This window comes from Salmo salar, chromosome ssa04 (assembly GCF_905237065.1).
Source record: "Salmo salar chromosome ssa04, Ssal_v3.1, whole genome shotgun sequence".
Classification (NCBI taxonomy): Eukaryota; Metazoa; Chordata; class Actinopteri; order Salmoniformes; family Salmonidae; genus Salmo; species Salmo salar.
The window spans coordinates 33,596,390-33,615,705 of record NC_059445.1 but is presented as its reverse complement, the minus strand read 5'-3'; the positions used below and the strand labels follow the sequence as shown (position 1 = coordinate 33,615,705).

The 19,316-nt window shown below is 41.5% G+C and overlaps 1 protein-coding gene across 3 annotated transcripts in view; it reads right to left on the bottom strand.

The window, feature by feature from the left end:
• The window catches only part of spns2 (SPNS lysolipid transporter 2, sphingosine-1-phosphate), a 135,700-nt gene that overhangs the window by 50,477 nt on the left and 65,907 nt on the right, over nt 1–19,316 (bottom strand). For all 3 annotated transcript variants that reach the window (XM_014195820.2, XM_014195819.2, XM_045716834.1), the window contains exon 3: nt 11,783–11,919. In XM_014195820.2, the coding sequence (XP_014051295.1) occupies nt 11,783–11,919 (137 nt within the window). The remainder of the gene's footprint in view (nt 1–11,782; nt 11,920–19,316) is intronic.

Below are 19,316 nucleotides of genomic sequence, written 5' to 3'. Positions count from 1 at the left end.
GAAAAGATTGGAGAAAGAGGGAGAAGAGGAGAGGGGGAAAGAGAGAGGAGGGAGAGGGGGATGGGTGTAGAAGGAGAGAGAGAGAGAGAGAGAGGTGGATAAAGAGACAATTATGGATAGAAATGGAAAGAGAGAAAAAAATGCAGGGAGAGAGAAATGCAGGGAGAGAGAAAGAGAGTGAGAGAAAAATGGGTTGGGGTGACAATGGATTGGGGAGAGACCGTGTTTTATCAGAAATTTCAAATTTGGTCCCACTTTCTGCGGAGCGCTCCGGTGCCTGTCAGTATTCTGACACAGAGACATGCTGTGAAAGCATCAGTCCACTTGGCACAGCCTGTCTACCCTGTCTGTCTCTCTTGTTATTGTGTCCTCTATTAAGCCAGTCAAATCTGCTCGCACATCCTGTCAATGATGTCAAGACCAGCACCTGTGAAATGTCACCGACTGCGATATCTTTACACTGACTGACTGGAGGCTTTTCTGCCCCAATACTGGAATCAGCCTAGCAACAAGAACCACAACTCAAGATATAAATATCAAGAAAAGAAAGCTATTATCAGACGGGTAATGCTGTTATTTCTGTCAAATAATGCATCTAAGTACAGTACACAGCAAAGGAGAAGAAAATACCAGAAATGTCAGCAAGCGTGAGGGGGTAAAAGGAGGGAAGGGGTGGAGGACGTTCTTTTTACGCTTGATAAAAGAGGACTATAGCATCGTGCCCTACGTTATACACCCACATTCCATTAGCACTTATTCTTCTCTCTCTCTCCATACTTGACAGTTTTCAGAAAGACTTTACTGTAGGTGACATTATGCAGGCATTGGATTCATAAAGCCTTTATAACATCTATAAAACACATAAAATTTGTCATCAGCTGTCATAAGTAGTTTGGCATTAAATGTTATAAAACCGGTTATGTGTTAAAAATGTCTGTTCACATGCTCTAATGTCAATGGTTAATTACAAGTACTATTATACAGTCTGCATTACAACTTATGTCACATGTTATTACATGCTACATAAGAGTACATACCAGATGTTATAACATGGTCACTTACTAACCTGTGTCACATTATTACAATGAATGGAATGATGAGCTCCACAACCATGTCATATGCTCTTTTAGAGTGCACAGACACCTGAAGTAAAGTGACATTCATTTCAGATGTTATAAAACAGTTATACCACGGGATGAGTTGAAAGTATCACAAAACCTTACCATTCAAAGGATCACCAAGAAACATGGGAAAATTGGAGCACAGATGTACGATTTGTTTAATTTGAAAAATTACACATTATAATACCAACAACTTGCCAAGAAAATACAAACATGTTGAAACGAAATGGAAGCAAAAATAAGTTTACACAACTAAATCAACGTTGCTGGGGCACAACAGGATTTGTGACAGCTGTGAAAAAAGTAAGATGTGCATGCTACAGTAACAAAGACAGCAGCTATATTATACAAAAAAGGGGTAGGTAGTTATCTAATTAGCTAGCTAGTTAGGCAGGTAACTAGGAACTCGGCCTTGTCTTAGGACGGTAAGTTGGTGGTTGGAGACATCCCTCTAGTGGTGTGGGGGCTGTGCTTTGGCAAAGTGGGTGGGGTTATATCCTGCCTGTTTGGCCCTGTCCGGGGGTATCATCGGATGGGGCCACAGTGTCTTCTGATCCCTCCTGTCTCAGCCTCCAGTATTTATGCTGCAGTAGTTTATGTGTCGGGGGGCTAGGGTCAGTCTGTTACATCTGGAGTATTTCTCTTGTCTTATCCGGTGTCCTGTGTGAATTTAAATATGCTCTCTCTAATTCTCTCTTTCTGTCTTTCTCTCGGAGGACCTGAGCCCCAGGACCATGCCTCAGGACTACCTGGTATGATGACTCCTTGCTGTCCCCAGTCCACCTGGCCGTGCTGCTGCTCCAGTTTCAACTGTTCTGCCTGCGGCTATGGAACCCTGACCTGTTCACCGGACGTGCTTGTTGCACCCTCGACAACTACTATGATTATTATTATTTGACCATGCTGGTCATTTATGAACATTTTAACATTTTGACCATGTTCTGTTATAATATCCACCCTGCACAGCCAGAAGAGGACTGGCCACCCCTCATAGCCTGGTTCCTCTCTAGGTTTCTTCCTAGGTTTTTTGCCTTTCTAGGGAGTTTTTCCTAGGGAGTTTTTCCTAGCCACCGTGCTTCTTTCACATGCTTTGCTTGCTGTTTGGGGTTTTAGGCTGGGTTTCTGTACAGCACTTTGAGATATCAGCTGATGTACGAAGGGCTATATAAAAATACATTTGATTGAATTTTGATTGATTGGAGAGGCATGCTCTACACAGTCCAAACAATGTGTTTTGTTTGACGGTATACTTGAGAGTAGTTAGTTAGCCATTCACACCGTAGTGGCATGGCAGCACAAGCAGTGCCCTCGTCGATGCATAGCTAGCTAGTTTGCCACCTAAAGGAGGAATTCTGAATTATAAAGCTTACTTTGCAGCATATCACACAATACATTATCTTTCACATATACTTAATTACTTTTGTATCACATTGTTTAACTCAATCTAAATAACATTATCAATGTTCTATTTGTTTGCAATCACGTGGACTTTTCGCCTCTGTGTTGTTATGTTGGTAAGTCCCACCTTTCTTCTTCTGATTTCAGCGATATGATTCGCTGACACAAGAGCGCTCAATAACTTTTCATTGAATGGGCAAACTGTCCATTTGCGTCAGCAAATCATATAGCTGAAATTTCCTTAACAGTTTGGAGATCAAATGAAACGTTATTGAGAGTTCTTGTGCCAGGGAATCATATGGCTGAAATTGGAAGAAGGGTTACGATTAATATAAGATGGTAGAAGAGATGAGATGTCAGCTCATCATGTGGAAACCTAGCTAGCTAAAGCAAATAACATGGATAATAATATTAGTTAGTTTGAGTTAAATAACATGTATTAAAAGGTGCACTATGCACAAATCGCTCCGCCATTTCCTGGTTGCTAAAATTCGAATAGTTTGTTTATGTGACAAAACAAGCAAGTATAGTGTAGAGAATCATTCTACCATCCAAACCACATTTTCCGTAACCAAAAATATTTTATTTTCAGCTTTTTGAAGCTGGTGTACAAAACCGAAAGTAAAATATGCAAAAACAAAACTTAAGAACGGGAAGCATAGAAGTTGCGCACATAGAACAGGGAGGGCAGGTAGCCTGGCGGGTAAGAGCATTGGGCCAGTAACCAAAAGTTTGCTGGATCGAATCCCTGAGCTGACAAGTTAAAAATCTGTTGTTCTGCCACAGCAAGGCCTTAGCCTTGCTTTCAATGAGATGACATATCTATTATTTCTATTTCTATGTGAATCTGGTCAGGTTCCCCAAAAAGTTACATATTGCAGCTTTAAGATGAAAAGGTAATTGCATTTAAAGTGCAAGTGAAAGAGGATGTTATAGGCCCAGTAGTACTGAGCAATTAACTGACATTTTGGTTATTTTCCTATTTTTAAAACAACTAATTGACCAATGTCAATTTCGAAAAACCGAAATCGCAAACCGTGATTATTTTTTAATAATTGAACCGAAACCGAACTGACCTCAAAAAGCACTTATCGATCAGAACTAAGGCCCTGTGCAGTCCCAAATGTGATTTTCCTGTTTTATGTATATTTCCACACTATGAGGTTGGATAATACTTTTAGTAATAATGCCCTTTTAGTGTAAGAGCTGTTTGAAAAGCCCTCTGTGAAATTTCAACCCTATTTTGGTGGGATGGAGTTTTGGTCTAGCTGGTGACATCACCAGGTGGTACATTTGTTAATATACCAGAAAAGAGAGTTCCAAATCTGTCTGTCCTCCCAATAACAACTACTGTAGTTTTCAGTTTTTCCCTCCCCACTCAGACCACTCCCAGACAGTCCTAGCAAAATTGTTGCTTGAGAAATTGCTCTTTTTGATCCTTATATTAAAAAGGTACATAATTATTACCCAGAAATGATTTTATATTGAGATAAAAGCGGATTGGACCTTTAATACGCTACTGAGTACATTTTTTTTTTATTCTACCTGTTGCTAGTGAAGTTAGCTAGCTAGCACAAGCAGATTGTTAGCTAGATAGCTAACCATCAGTGGGCCAATGAAATGTTGCAAATGCAACATCAACTAGCTACTTTTACCTGATTTCATAACATAGCTGTCATTGTTACTGCATAGCTTCCCTTTTTCTACAGCTGTCACAGATCTTGTTGTGCCCCAGCAATGTTGATTTTGTTGTCTGGTTCGTTAAAAAAATGATGTGTTTTCTTAGCAAGTTGTTGGTATTATGTGTCCTTAAATCAATACAAATCCAAAGTACATCTGTGCTCCCATTTGCCCATGTTTCTTGGAGATACTGTGAATGGCAAAGTTTTGTGATACTCTCAACTAATCCTGTGGTATAAGCACATTCATAACCATTTTATAATTCATCAAATTGTCACTCTACTTAAGGTGTCTGTGCACACTCTATAAGGGCATATGACATGGTTATGATGCCCATCATTCCATGACACAGAGGTTGGTAAATAACATAAGACCATGTTATAACACCTAGTATGTAAGACTCTTATGCAGCATGTAATAACATATGACATAAGTTGTCATACAGACTGTGTAATATCAAATCAAATGTTATTTGTCACATGCGCCGAATACAATAAGTGTTGACTTTACCGTGAAATGCTTACTTACAAGCCCTTAACCAACAGTGCAGTTCAAGAAGAAGAAAATATTCTCCAAGAAGACTAAAATAATAGCCGTTGTAATTAACAGTTGACATTAGAGCATGTGACAACAGGATGAACAGCCATTTTGAACACCCATTATAAACGGTTTAATAACATCCCATACAGTGACTCATAACTATTTCAAACTACGTATGACAGCTTATGACAAATGTTATGTGGTATATAGATGCAATAATGGCTTAATGAATGCATGCATAAGGACACCTACAGTAAAGTGTTACCCAGTTTTAACATTGACTGTTATTCCCAGAAAAAACAACAGGACTTCTTGTCCTGTTACGTAATTCCCAGTGGGTTGTAGGGAATTAGGCCTACATGATGGGAATGTGAACAGACTGGCACACGCAGGGTTATCCTATGTGGCTGAGTTGTATCTTGTTATTACTGTTTTTATGACCCTTATCTAATGTAACAGAAGATTCTCTCTCTCGCTCTCTCTCTCTCTCTCTCTCTCTCTCTCTCTGCATCTATAACTGATATCCCGAGGAGGCATTAGTGTGTGTGTCACGTGTGTGTGTTTGTGCCTGTGTGCGTGTGTGCCTGTGTGTGTGTGCGATCCTGCATGTATGTGTACGTTCCTGCATGTGTGTGTGTGTGTGTGTGTGTGTGTGTGTGTGTGTGTGTGTGTGTCGGGGGGTTGCCCTCTGTAGTGAGCTCTGTGCAGGGATTAATAAAAGGCAGTGAGCAAGGGATAGCGGGGTAAAACCCTGCTGTCACACTCTGATCCAGGTGGATGACAAGCCACAGCACGGGGTCAAGCGCACACACACATATTCACACACACACATATTCACACACACAAGCTTTGGAATGCACACAATACACACACACACATGCATACACACATAATATGGAGCATACACAGCACAAAACATCATGTCAGCGATGAAATATGCTAGGGTTGAGTGGTATCCAGATTATCATACCGTTTCTCAGTCACCCAGTAAAATTCTACTTGAGTACAATTCTAAAAGTATTTGGTTTAAAATATACTTAAGTATCAAAACTAAATGTAATTACTAAAATATACTCAAAAGTAAGAGTAAAAGTATAAATAATTTTAAATTCAAACCAGACGGCACCAATTTCTTATTTATTTAATTTACGGATAGCCAGAGGCACACGCCAACATCATTTACAAACACAGCATGTGGGTTTAGTGAGTCCGCCAGATCAGAGGCAGTAGGGATGACCAGGAATGTTCTGTTGATACGTGCGTGAATTGGACCATTTTCCTGTCTGTCCTGCTAAGCATTCAAAATGTAACGAGTACTTTGGGTGTCAAGGGAAATGTATGGAAATGTAGTGAAGTAAAAGTAAAAGTAGTGAAAAATATAGGTAGTAAAGTACAGGTACCCCAAAAAACTACTTAAGTAGTACTTTCAAGTATTTTTACTTAAGTACTTTATACCACTGCCGTTTCTGTACCATCCCAGTGTATACGGAATTACCGAATGTGCACACAAGGGGTGCTATTTCAAAAGAAAGTATATATATTTATAAGCAAGAAGCTTGATCTTGATATCTAGCCACTTACATGCTGACCAGAACGCACGCGTGCATGTAGATTTTGTCCACCCACACCAGACACGATCAGGACACGCAGGTTGAAATATCAAAACAAACTCTGAACAAACTGTATTAATTTGGGGACAGCTCGAAAAGCATTAAACATTTATGGCAATTTAGCTAGCGAGCTTGCTGTTGCTAGCTAATTTGTCATGGGGTATAAACATTGGGTTGTTATTTTACCTGAAATGCACAAGGTCCTCTACTCTGACAATTAATCCACAGATAAAAGGGTAAACCGAGTTTGTTTCTAGTAATCTCTCCTCCTTCAGGCTTCTTCTTCTTTGGACTTTATATGGTGGTTGGCAATCAACTTTAAGGTGCATTACTACTACCAACTGGACTGGAGTGTGGACCTCAGTTCATCTTTCAATCACCCACGTGAGTACAGTTGAAGTCTGAAGTTTACATACACCTTAGCCAAATACATTTAAACTCAGTTTTCACAATTCCTGACATTTAATCCTAGTTAGGACAACCACATTATTTTAAGAATGTGAAATGTCAGAAGAATAGTAGAGAGAATGATCTATTTTCTGTTTTTATTTCTTTCATCACATTCCCAGTGGGTCAGAAGTTTACATACACTCAATTAGTATTTGGTGGCATTGCCTTTAAATTGTTAAATTTAACTTGGGTAAAACGTTTCAGGTAGCCTTCGACAAGCTTCCCACAATAAGTTGGGTGAATTGTCTCACTCCTCCTGACAGAGCTGGTGTAACTGAGTCAGGTTTGTAGGCATCCTTGCTCGCACACACTTTTTCAGTTCTGCCCACAAATTTTCTATACGATTGAGGTTGGGGCTTTGTGATGGCCACTCCAATACCTTGACTTTGTTGTCCTTAAGCCATTTTGCCACAACTTTGGAAGTATGCTTCGGGTCATTGTCCATTTGGAAGACCCATTTGCGACCAAGCTTTAACTTCCTGACTGATTGCTTGAGATGCTGCTTCAATATATCCACATAATTTTCCTTCCTCATGAAGCCATCTATTTTGTGAAGTGCACCAGACCCTCCTGCAGTAAAGCACCCCCACAACATGATGCTGCCACCCCCGTGCTTCACGGTTGGGATGTTGTTCTTCGGCTTGCAAGCCTCCCCCTTTTTCCTCAAAACATAACTATGCTCATTATGGCCAAACAGTTCTATTTTTGTTTCATCAGACCAGAGGACATTTCTCCAAATAGTACGATCTTTGTCCCCATGTGCAAACCGTAGTCTGGCTTTTTTATGGCGGTTTTGGAGCTGTGGTTCCTTCCTCCTGAGTGGCCTTTCAGATTATGTCGATATAGGGCTCGTTTTACTGTGGATATAGATACTTTTCTACCCGTTTCCTCCAGCATCTTCACAAGGTCCTGTGCTGTTGTTCTGGGATTGATTTGCACTTTTCACACCAAAGTAAGTTCATCTCTAGGAGACAGAACGCGTCTCCTTCCTGAGCGGTATGACAGCTGCGTGGTCCCATGGTGTTTATACTTGTGTACTATTGTTTGTACAGATGAACGTGGTACCTTCAGGCATTTAGAAATTGCTCCCAAGGATTAACCAGACTTGTGAAGGTCTACAATTATTTTTCTGAGGTCTTGGCTTATTTCTTTTGATTTTCCCATGATGTCAAGCAAAGAGGCACTGAGTTTGAAGGTAGGCCTTGAAATACATCCACAGGTACACCTCCAATTGACTCAAATGAGGTCAATTAGCCTATCAGAAGCTTCTAAAACCATGACATCATTTTCTGGAATTTTCCAAGCTGTTTAAAGGCACAGTCAACTTAGTCTATGTCAACTTCTGACCCACTGGAATTGTGATACAGTGAATTATAAGTGAAATAATCTGTCTGTAAACAATTGTTGGAAAAATTACTTGTGTCATGCACAAAATAGATGTCCTAACCGACTTGCCAAAACTATAGTTATTAACAAAAAATGTGTGTAATGGTTGAAAAACAAGTTTTAATGACTCCAACCTAAGTGTACGTAAACTTCGGACTTCAACTGTATATGCTCCTAAAAACCAATGAGGAGATAGCACGTGGGTATATGCTCCTAAAAACCAATGAGGAGATAGCACGTGGGTATATGCTCCTAAAAACCAATGAAGAGAAGTGAGAGGTGGGACTTGCAGGGCATCAAGCTTCACAAGAAGAACCAAGTTCTATTTTAGTACCTGGCAAAACACATACGCTCGTTTACGCACAGGAGCGGTGTGGGTGCAATGATTGAATAACACATGCACACGACGCGAGCGGTTTGGTCAGCATGTTAGCTAGCAAGTTAGCAAACCAAATGCATAGCTGGAGCTCTGAGCTGGATATAATTTAGAACACATCTTAGATATTTCATAGTTATACTTAACTTATAAGCAGTGGGGTCGAATGCACCCCCGCAGCCTCCGTGAGGCGAGGGAGCCCCCAACCTCCCCAAATTACAAAATATTTGTTCCTTCTTTTTAACAGTATTGAAAATCAAACCGTCGGTATTTCAAAATACCCGAGTACAAGGTATAAACAGTATATACACTGATGTGCTGTGACACAGGGGAGGCATCCGCTCACTCACTTCCAAGTAATGGTTGTGCTATTCATGAATCTTGGTGCTGTTGTGAATAATATGTGTTTACTCTGCTGCCCTAAATGATTGTTTCCTCTCCTACTGGTCTGCACCGTGTCTTATTAGTTTGATTTTGAATTAACTATGACTAAAATGACAGTCCCGTTCTTATGCATTGGACTGTAACAGTAGCCACATGCAGTGTTGTTTTGAATGAATTATGACTATGGTTACATCATTGTTATCTGTTGGACTGTTACAGTATGCAGTGTTGTTTTGAAATGAATCACTGTACAGCAGAGCTATTTTCTCCTCTTCTTAAAGGGAAACTTCTGAACTTGTGGAAACCATTTTTATGTCTCTGCATGCAGTATGAAGGAAGTTAGACTTCGTTTTGTGAGCCAATTCAAACTAGTGTTAGCGCAAGTACTGGAAGTCTACACGAGATAGCAACTTCCTTCAAACTGAATGCAGAGACATAAAAATGGTATCCACGAGTTCATCTGACTCTGGGGAAGTAGACAAAATATCCCTTTAAGGGCATGTAATTTAGTAGTGGATAATTATCCTGATATTGTTTTTGTGTGTGGTTACTAGACCATGAGTGCCCCTTGGTTTAAATGAGGCAGCCATTGCAGCAGCAGCACAAACAACAACATCAACACTTATCCTTGCATTCTGTCCGCCAGTCTAGGTTTATGAGATCAAAACGGAATGAAATGTAAAAAATAACAAATCCTCTTGCTCTGGGACCAAATGAAAAATAAAGATGAATTTCTGTAATACCAGCATGCTAAAACATGTGCATAATTGGCGTCGCTCGCAGCACCCTGAGACATTTAGGCTTTTTGGTTTCCTGTCAGAGGCAGTAAAGGGATTAGGTTGGATTTGAAAGAGAGAATCCCTCTAATGACAAGACTTTGTTAATTAATAAATGATCTAACGAGGAACATTAACATGCTGTCTAATTTGAAGTCATCCTAGAAGTAATCCTTTGACGATAATAATTGGGAAACACCTCACAGTCATGCTTTCTATGGCAGCGGACAGCACACACAATTAATCAGGGAAAGCTACTATAAGCAGAGACGCCTACATATGTCAAAACGGTCCGGCAGACTATCACGGCTCTGTGACTGTGGACTATAAATTGGGCTTTTGAGACTATGTCAGCTCTAGTCAGCTCAAACTGACTATTTCCACTTATATACATTCCAAATGTAATTTTGGTTAAAAAGCTTCCCCAAAATAAATACATCCAAAATGCCCAGAGTGGGTTTATAAATGGCTAATGATTAGCATCAGTTGTGAGTGGTATTAATGTTGTATCTCGTGGTCGCTGCACTGGAGGCTGTTACGTAACAGACCACTGTGGTTCAGTTTGATTGACAGATTAGGGGACATCTCTGGAGATAAATATGATGAGGGAGGGAGGGGAAGTGTGGAGATGAAGGGTGTGTGTGTGTGTGTGTGTGTGTGTGTGTGTGTGTGTGTGTGTGTGTGTGTGTGAGCTGTAGAAACCGCCTGATCACCTCATCAGGGATGGCCTTTATGGCATGATGTGTCAGAGGGAGATGGGCCAATGGGTGATGGTGGCTGGCTTTTCCTGTCAGCTCAGCCTTAGCAGTGACAGCAGAGAGCAGAGAGAGCCAGGCTGTATTCCCCCAGGGGCAGCTGGCGGCCATTGCAGCTCCATGGAGCAGGGCTACACATGAGATTAGTGTAGTCAGACTGTGGCCCCATGGGGCCATCAACCTAGGACAAACATACCTAAGCTGTCATTCCTCTCCACTGTTAACAGCTCTGGGCCGAACTAGCGCTCTAATTAAGACTCATATCACTGGATCTCTGGATCTGAAAACCCTGGAGCACACGTAGGGCCTAGATATACATCCACAGTCCTGACCTCAACTCATACACATGGACACCGACAAAGGTACACATATACAAACTAATACTCCACAGATGTACATGCACGCACGCACACACACACAGTCAGCTGAATAAGACCCGTATATCTGATGGAAGAAGCCCCTCTTCCCCTCCCCAAATCAGCTAGAGGTTAAACCCCCCACAACACATAGCATGAGGCCAAACCAAAGAGGAATCAGACCACATGGCCTGCTGGCCTTATCCTCTGATGCTCCATGATGCACTCGACTCTGTCTGCTATATAATACTGTAGTGACTCTCGTTCTTTCTCTCTCTCTTAGTCAGGTGCTTATTTTAGGCGATTGCCTAATACCAATTTTAACTTCCATTTTCTGAGAGAGCGAGAGAGGGGAGAAAGATAGAGGGGGCGGGAAAGGGAGAGAGAGAGGCAAAGTGAGAGGAGAAAGCAGACAGGCTGCCCCATAGAGACAAAGTGAGGGAGACAGAGCGAGAGACATAGAAAGAAAGAGAGAGAGTGTGGGAGAGAGAGAGAGTGAGGGAGAGAGACAGCAATAGAGCCATAATAGAATGTCTACAAAGGCTGTGAAGTCAGCGTCACGCTAAATGAGCATGTCATCTAATCTACATTAGCATGACAACTTTGTTTTGGCTGCACAGTACACGTCAGTGCACTTCAAACTGTGGTACTGTGCGGTCACTAACCTTCATGTGCTGAAGATTATAACAAAACAGTTAGCCCACTCAGTGAAACGTCCCCTGGAGTTTCTCTCTTCTACTTACTTCTGATGTGTTGCACATCAAAACATCAAACCTTCCCTCATAGGGGTCATCGTGGGTGATGATAGTAGAAACTCATGGATAATGCTTTTGTCTGTTCTTGAATTAGGTCTACAATTTGAGCAGTGGTCCTCTTACTGAAGAGGTTTGGGTATATGACTTCCGGTGTACTTCCTGTATGTTGAGGAAGTACACAGGAAGTACACATACCTCTTTGGTGATGAAGGAGCTGGAGAGGGTGACGGCGGACCAGAAGAAGATGCCACAGCTCAGGATGATCTTCCTGTTGAAACGGTCGCCCAGGTAACCGAAGATGGGCGCCGCCACCATGAAACTGCAGATGAAAACTGTGGAAGACAAAGAGGCCAAATGTTAAATCACTGTAGCTTCAGTAGGCTATCACTGCCCTTTTCTTTCCTCGCACACAAAAGTAAATAAAAATCATTGTGTGAGAATGTTGAGTGTCGCTGCACTGATGTGTTATTTTATAATTATGAAAGTGTCATAATTCCAATGACAATGAAGTAGGCAAAAGCACAAACGGATCTGGGACCAGGCTAGTAGTCTCCCTGGTTGGTATTGATAGTGAGCCAGGCACTCAGGCGTTCTGTGAAGGACTGCCAAAGGTCACCCAACCTACCTCAGACCATGCAGGATCCCATTATACAGGCACATATTAAAGTGATATTACAGAGACAATGGAAGTATTTTAAAGACGGGGTTATTTCAGCTCTCTCTGATAGCATTATAGGAATGATGTTATTATGTGAATTATGCTGTTATATTATCACGTCTTCAGCATTAGCCTATTATTGCCTCTGATCTGATTTGATTTAATATGTATCATCTAAGCTGGCCGAGCAATAAAAACAAAGGTTGCTTTCTCTTTTATAGTCATAGTAATCCTCTCACTGAAATTGAGCATGAACCTCACTAAAGTACAGTAGGTTACAGTACATGAGTGGGTGGCTGAAAGTGTGCTTCACTAATCCTCTCACTGCTGACTTTATAAAAACAAATCCGCGGGGGGCTTATGGCAGTATCTATCTATGAGAAAGACAACCCTCCCTAAACATTGTTGAATATTTAATGTTATCGGACAGAGGTTTATTTCTCTGCAGATATAAAGGGCAGAGGGATTACACTTGACAGCAGTACAGTCTGACAACAGGGCTTCGGAAGACGGGCACTCTCCAAGAGTGTTTTGACACTTCATCAGCATAAAGCTATCCTGGGGGGGGGGGGGGTTATATAACAATAAAGGGGTGGGTCTGCAGCATCATCGAGAAACAGCCTGATAGGGAAGAGCAGAATGCTGACCTCAGAGGGCCACACTGTCTCTTTAACACTATACAGTATATTACTAAGGAAATATATTCCCTTGGCTGACAAAGAATTCAAAATCACAGTGCTATCCAATGTGGCCTAGCCAAAGGATGACCCAAGGGTGACGCAGCCAAAGGATGACCCAAAGGTGACATAGCCAAAGGATGACCCAAGGGTGACGTAGCCAAAGCAGAAGCAAAAACAAAACTAGATGGGGGGTTCCCCACACAGAGACTATAGCCAACTGGGTTTGTCCTGCTATCATTGCCTGTACTGAACCAGGGGCTCCACTGTACAGAATATATACTGTAGTAGTAGATGGTGCAGTTGAGATATCACAGGGTTCCCTGCCACATATCGATGCCCTCATCTTGATATTTAATAACTTCCAATTATAGAGGAAGAGAAAACGCTGAGGCAGCTTCATTATGGGATGTTACTGTTGGCACTGTTTCCAAGCCGACCGCTCTGCTCCTGTAACAGAGGAGGTGCTTCTCTCTGGAACCACACCAAGCCTGTTAGGAAATCCACAGAATCATTTGGTACACTGAAACAAATTAGGGCTATTTCATAACTAATACTTGTTCTGTTTTATGGAGATTTATCTTTTGTAGGACCTACCTGGGACTTTGCTTTTATGATGATTTATAATTCATGTTGAGTATTTGTTTTGTCTGCGGCCAGGCTAAAGAGCTGACATCAATGTACTATTATATCAGGTTTTACCTTTTTAGTCACAACGTATTTATTCTAAATATAATGGGTTGTAGCTAGATACATATATCACCTGTTGAGGGATGGGAACACAAACAGGCACTCAAAATATTCACTCAAACACACACACACACACACACACACACACACACACACACACACACACACACACACACACACACACACACACACACACACACACACACACACACACACACACACACACTCAGAACCGCAGATCAAACACACCCGGCTAAGGAATGGTTGAACAATTCCTCTGTCAAGCTGATCTATTTGGGGTGATTTTGGTTTGGCACATCTTTCTCCCTCTGACATCATGATGAGTTTAGTAATTAGTTGAATAAGCACACAGACTGGGTGGTTAGCATCATTGAGGCATCCTCTACCAACCATTACCAGATAATGGCGCTTTGGTCTCTGTAGTCAGGTGTCAGCCTTCTGTCAGGTCAATTCAATTTAAGGGCTTTATTGGCATGGGAAACATATGTTTACATTGCCAGAGCAAGTAAAATAGATAATAAACAATAAAAAATGTACTGTAAACATTACACTTCCAAAAGAATAATGAGATTTCAAATGTCATATTACTCTCTCTCTCTCTCACACACACACACACACACACACACACACACACACACACACACACACACACACACACACACACACACACACACACACACACACACACACACACACACACACACTACTAACTAACCGCAGGGTGTCATACACAGAGATAAGACAGGGAGAGGCCCACAATCAGCCTCCACCAGCAGCTGTACATGGGTTTAAATAGACAATCTCTCAGGGGTGATGGTGCTCAACAGAGAACTGCCACAACAATATGAACTCAAAGTAGCAAGAAGCCTGTCTGCTAACTAAGCAATTAAGAAGGAGACCACACATGGACAATCCTCTCCTCTCTCTCCCTGTTTCCTGTGAAACTGTGATTTATTTCTAAATTAACTGTGTTTGTTTTTACAGTGGCATCATTATCATCTCTCCTCTATTCAAAGCACCTGGGAGTGGAGGTTTTGTGCTGTATGTGCGTGTGTGTGTGTTTGCGTGTGTGTGTGTGCGCGCGTTCGTGCATGAGGGCTTATTCAGCGTTAGCCAATTAACCCCTAATTCACCCCAGTGTGTGTTTGAATTCAGGCCTAAGTTCTCGGTTAGTGCTAGTGATAATGATTGAACTCTCTGGGCAGTAGCACAGAGTTTACCTTTAGTTTAAACAAAAAGGAAAAGATTAAGGGGAAAATACCCAAAATATACCGTACAAGGTGGTGCGTGCCTGCGTTTTGTGTGTGTGTGAGTACACGCCTGTGTGTGTGTGTGTGTGTGTGTGTGTGTGTGTGTGTGTGTGTGTGTGTGTGTGTGTGTGTGTGTGTGTGTGTGTGTGTGTGTGTGTATGTGTGTGTGTGTGTGTGTGTGTGAGGTCTATGAAACATTCAAGCCAGTATATTTCCATAATTAACTATGCATAATGAAAGGTGCACTGGCGACACACACATTGGCGCTTAGATTGACTGGAATCTATTCCCCATGAGTATGAATGAGGCATTAGCCTGACACAGTCAGTTAGCAGGAAAGGTTATATAGATTCCAGTGCACCTACTGGGTAGGTGTTCTAGTCAGAGTGTATGTCTATGGTACAGAGCAGGTGCAGTTATAACGTCTATGGTGACTAGTGAATACTGCCTCTGGCTATTTCCCCAGGCCAGGTAGATTCCTTAAGATGTTGACTGTCACGAAACCATAAACAGATGAATTATGACTGTGTTGTTATTGTTAGAGATTGTCTTTGGTGGTTGACCAGGGGGACAGAAAGGCGTGATTGGTTGTTTAGCCAAAATAGCCACACCCTTCCTTTCCATAGAATCAGAAACACCCACAGAATGAAATACTGTAGAACACTATTACATTGTATCTGTATGGCCCACCCTTCCAACCACTGAATCAAGGCTGGTGAGTTCTGAGTTCCGCTAGCTGATCTAGGTTTTGTTCTCTATGTCTGTGGTTCCGTTTCTGGTTATCTACAGTCAATCACGGACTACAAAAGAAAAATCAGCCCCGTCGCAGATCACGATGCCTTGCTCCCAGACAGACTAAACAAGTCTTTTGCTCGCTTTGAGGACAATACAGTGCCACTAACACGGCCCGCTACCAAAACCTGCGGGCTCTCCTTCACTGCACCCAACGTGAGTAAAACATTTAAATGTGTTAACCCTCGCAAGGCTGCAGGCCCAGACGGCATCCCCGGCCGCATCCTCAGAGCATGCGTAGACCAGCTGGCTGGTGTGTTTACAGACATATTCAATCAATCCTTATCCCAGTCTGCTGTCCCCACATGCTTCAAGAGGGCCACTATTGTTCCTGTTCCCAAGAAAGCTAAGGTAACTGAGCTAAATGACTACCGCCCTGTAGCACTCACTTCCGTCATCATGAAGTGCTTTGAGAGACTAGTCAAGGACCATATCACCTCCACCCTACCTGACACCCTAGACCCACCCCAATAGGTCCACAGACGACGCAATCGCCATCACACTGCACACTGCCCTAACCCATCTGGACAAGAGGAATAGCTATGTAAGAATGCTGTTCATCGATTACAGCTCAGCATTTAACACCATAGTACCCTCCAAACTTGTCATTCAGCCTCTTCATCCTCAGGAGGCTGAAGAAATTCGGCTTGTCACCAAAAACACTCACAAACTTTTACAGATGCACAATCGAGAGCATCCTGTCGGGCTGTATCACCGCCTGGTACGGCAGCTGCTCCGCCCATAACCGGAAGGCTCTCCAGAGGTTAGTGAGGTCTGCACAACGCATCACCGGGTGCAAACTACCTGCCCTCCAGGACACCTACACCACCCGATGTCACAGGAAGGCCAAAAAGATCATCAAGGACAGCAACCACCCGAGCCACTGCCTGTTCACCCCGCTAACATCCAGAAGGCGAGGTCAGTACAGGTGCATCAAAGCGGGGACCGAGAGACTGAAAAACAGCTTCTATCTCAAGGCCATCAGACTGTTAAACAGCCATCACTAACATTGAGTGGCTGCTGCCAACATACTGACTCAACTCAAGTCACTTTAATAATGGGAAAATTGATGTAATCAATTTATCACTTGCCACTTAATATTATTTATATTAGATCATGTTTACATAACCTACATTATTAATCTCATATGTATATACTATACGCCATACCATCTACTGCATCTTGCCATCTTGATGTAATTAGATGTATCACTAGCCACTTTAAACAATGCCACTTTATATAATGTTTTCATAACCTACATTACTCATCTCATATGTATATACTGTACTCTATACCATCTACTGCATCTTTCCATCCTGATGTAATGTATCACTAGCCACCTTAAACAATGCTGCTTTATATGTTTTCATACCCTACAATACTCATCTCATATGTATATACTGTACTCTATACCAACTACTGCATCTTGCCATCCTGATGTAATGTATCACTAGCCACCTTAAACAATGCTGCTTTATATGTTTTCATACCCTACAATACTCATCTCATATGTATATACTGTACTCCATACCATCTATTACATCTTGCCTATGCCGTTCGGCCATCACTCATTTATATATTTTTATGTACAAATTCGTATTCATTCCTTTACACTTGTGTATACAAGGTAGTTGTTGTGGAATTGGTAAATGACTTGTTAGATATTACTGCATGGTCGGAACAAGAAGCACAAGCATTTCGCTACACTTGCATTAACACCTGCTAACCATGTGTATGTGACAAATACATTTGATTTGATTTACTCAATTTGAATAGGAGACAGACGGAAAAGGCTTAATTTGGGGCAAAATTGAGTTCAAGACAATTCCCTTGGGCCCAATAAAAGGAAGCTGATAAATATATTGGATTTATGATTTTTTTTGTATCCTCCTACCAAAAAGCCTTATTATAGACTGTTGGTATCCATCTTCCTCTAAAGACTGAACTGAAGGCACACGTGTTCATACCCCTTGACTTATCCACATTTTATTGTGTTACGGCCTGAATTCTTTTTTCTCCTCCATCTACACACAATCCCTCATAATGACAAACTGAAAACGTTATTTTTTTAAACATTTTTGCAATTTTATTGAAAATCAAATACAGAAATATCTCATTTACGTAAGTATTCACACCCTTGAGTCAATAGAAGCAGCTTTGGCAGTGATTACAGCTGTGAGTCTTTCTGGGTAAGTCTATGAGAGCGGTTTATACTTGGATTGTACAACATTTGCCCATTATTCTTTTCAAAACTCTTCAAACTCTGTCAAATTGGTTGTTGATTGTTGCTAGACAACCATTTTCAGGTCTTGCCATAGATCTTTAAGTGAAAACTGTAACTGTGACTCATTGCGCTATTTCTATGCTTCCCGTTTCTATGTTTCGTTTTTGCATCTTTTACTTTCGGTTTTGTACACCAGCTTCAAACAGCTGAAAATACAATATTTTTGGTTATGGAAAATATATTTCACAGTGGTTTAGATGGTACAATGATTCTCTACACTATACTTGCTTGTTTTGTCACAAACTGAAATTAGGCTATTTGAACTATTTGAATTTTACCAGGAAATGGCGGAGCGTTGTCTGCATAGTGCATGCTCAAAGGGATATTCAATGTCAAATTAAATCAAATTTATTTATAAAGCCCTTCTTACATCAGCTGATATCTCAAAATGCTGTACAGTAATGTCACCTTTTTTTTACCCATCTACCAATAGGTGCCCTTCTTCGCGAGGAATTGGAAAACCTCCTTGGTCTTTTTTGTTGTTGAATCTATGTGCACATTGATTGATTAATTGATCAAATACTATACAAAGATAAATAACTTACATTTTTCAAAACTAATCCAATCTGTAAGATGGTTACTAAGATGGTCAATAAACTGGATGCACTCTATCACAGTGCCATCCGTTTTGTCACCAAAGCCCCATATACTACCCACCACTGCGACCTGTACACTCTCGTTGGCTGGCCCTCGCTTCATACTCGTCGCCAAACCCACTGGCTCCAGGTCATCTACAAGACCCTGCTAGGTAAAGTCCCCCCTTGTCTCAGCTCACTGGTCACCATAGCAGCACCCACCTGTAGCACACGCTCCAGCAGGTATATCTCTCTGGTCACCCCCCAAAGCCAATTCCTCCTTTGGCCATCTCTCCTTCCTGTTCTCTGCTACCAATGACTGGAACGAACTACAAAAATATCTGAAACTGGAAACACTTATCTCCCTCACTAGCTTTAAGCACCAGCTGTCAGAGCAGCTCACAGATCACTGCACCTGTACATAGCCCATCTATAATTTAGCCCAAACAACTACCTCTTCACCTACTGTATTTATTTATTTATTTTGCTCCTTTGCACCCCATTATTTCTATTTCTACTTTGCACTTTCTTCCACTACAAATCTACCATTCCAGTATTTTACTTGCTATATTGTATTTACTTTGCCACCATGGCCTTTTTTTTGCCTTTACCTCCCTTATCTCACCTCATTTGCTCACATTGTATATAGACTTATTTTTGTACTGTATTATTGACTGTATGTTTGTTTCACTCCATGTGTAACTCTGTGTTGTTGTATGTGTCGAACTGCTTTGCTTTATCTTGGCCAGGTCGCAATTGTAAATGAGAACGTGTTCTCAACT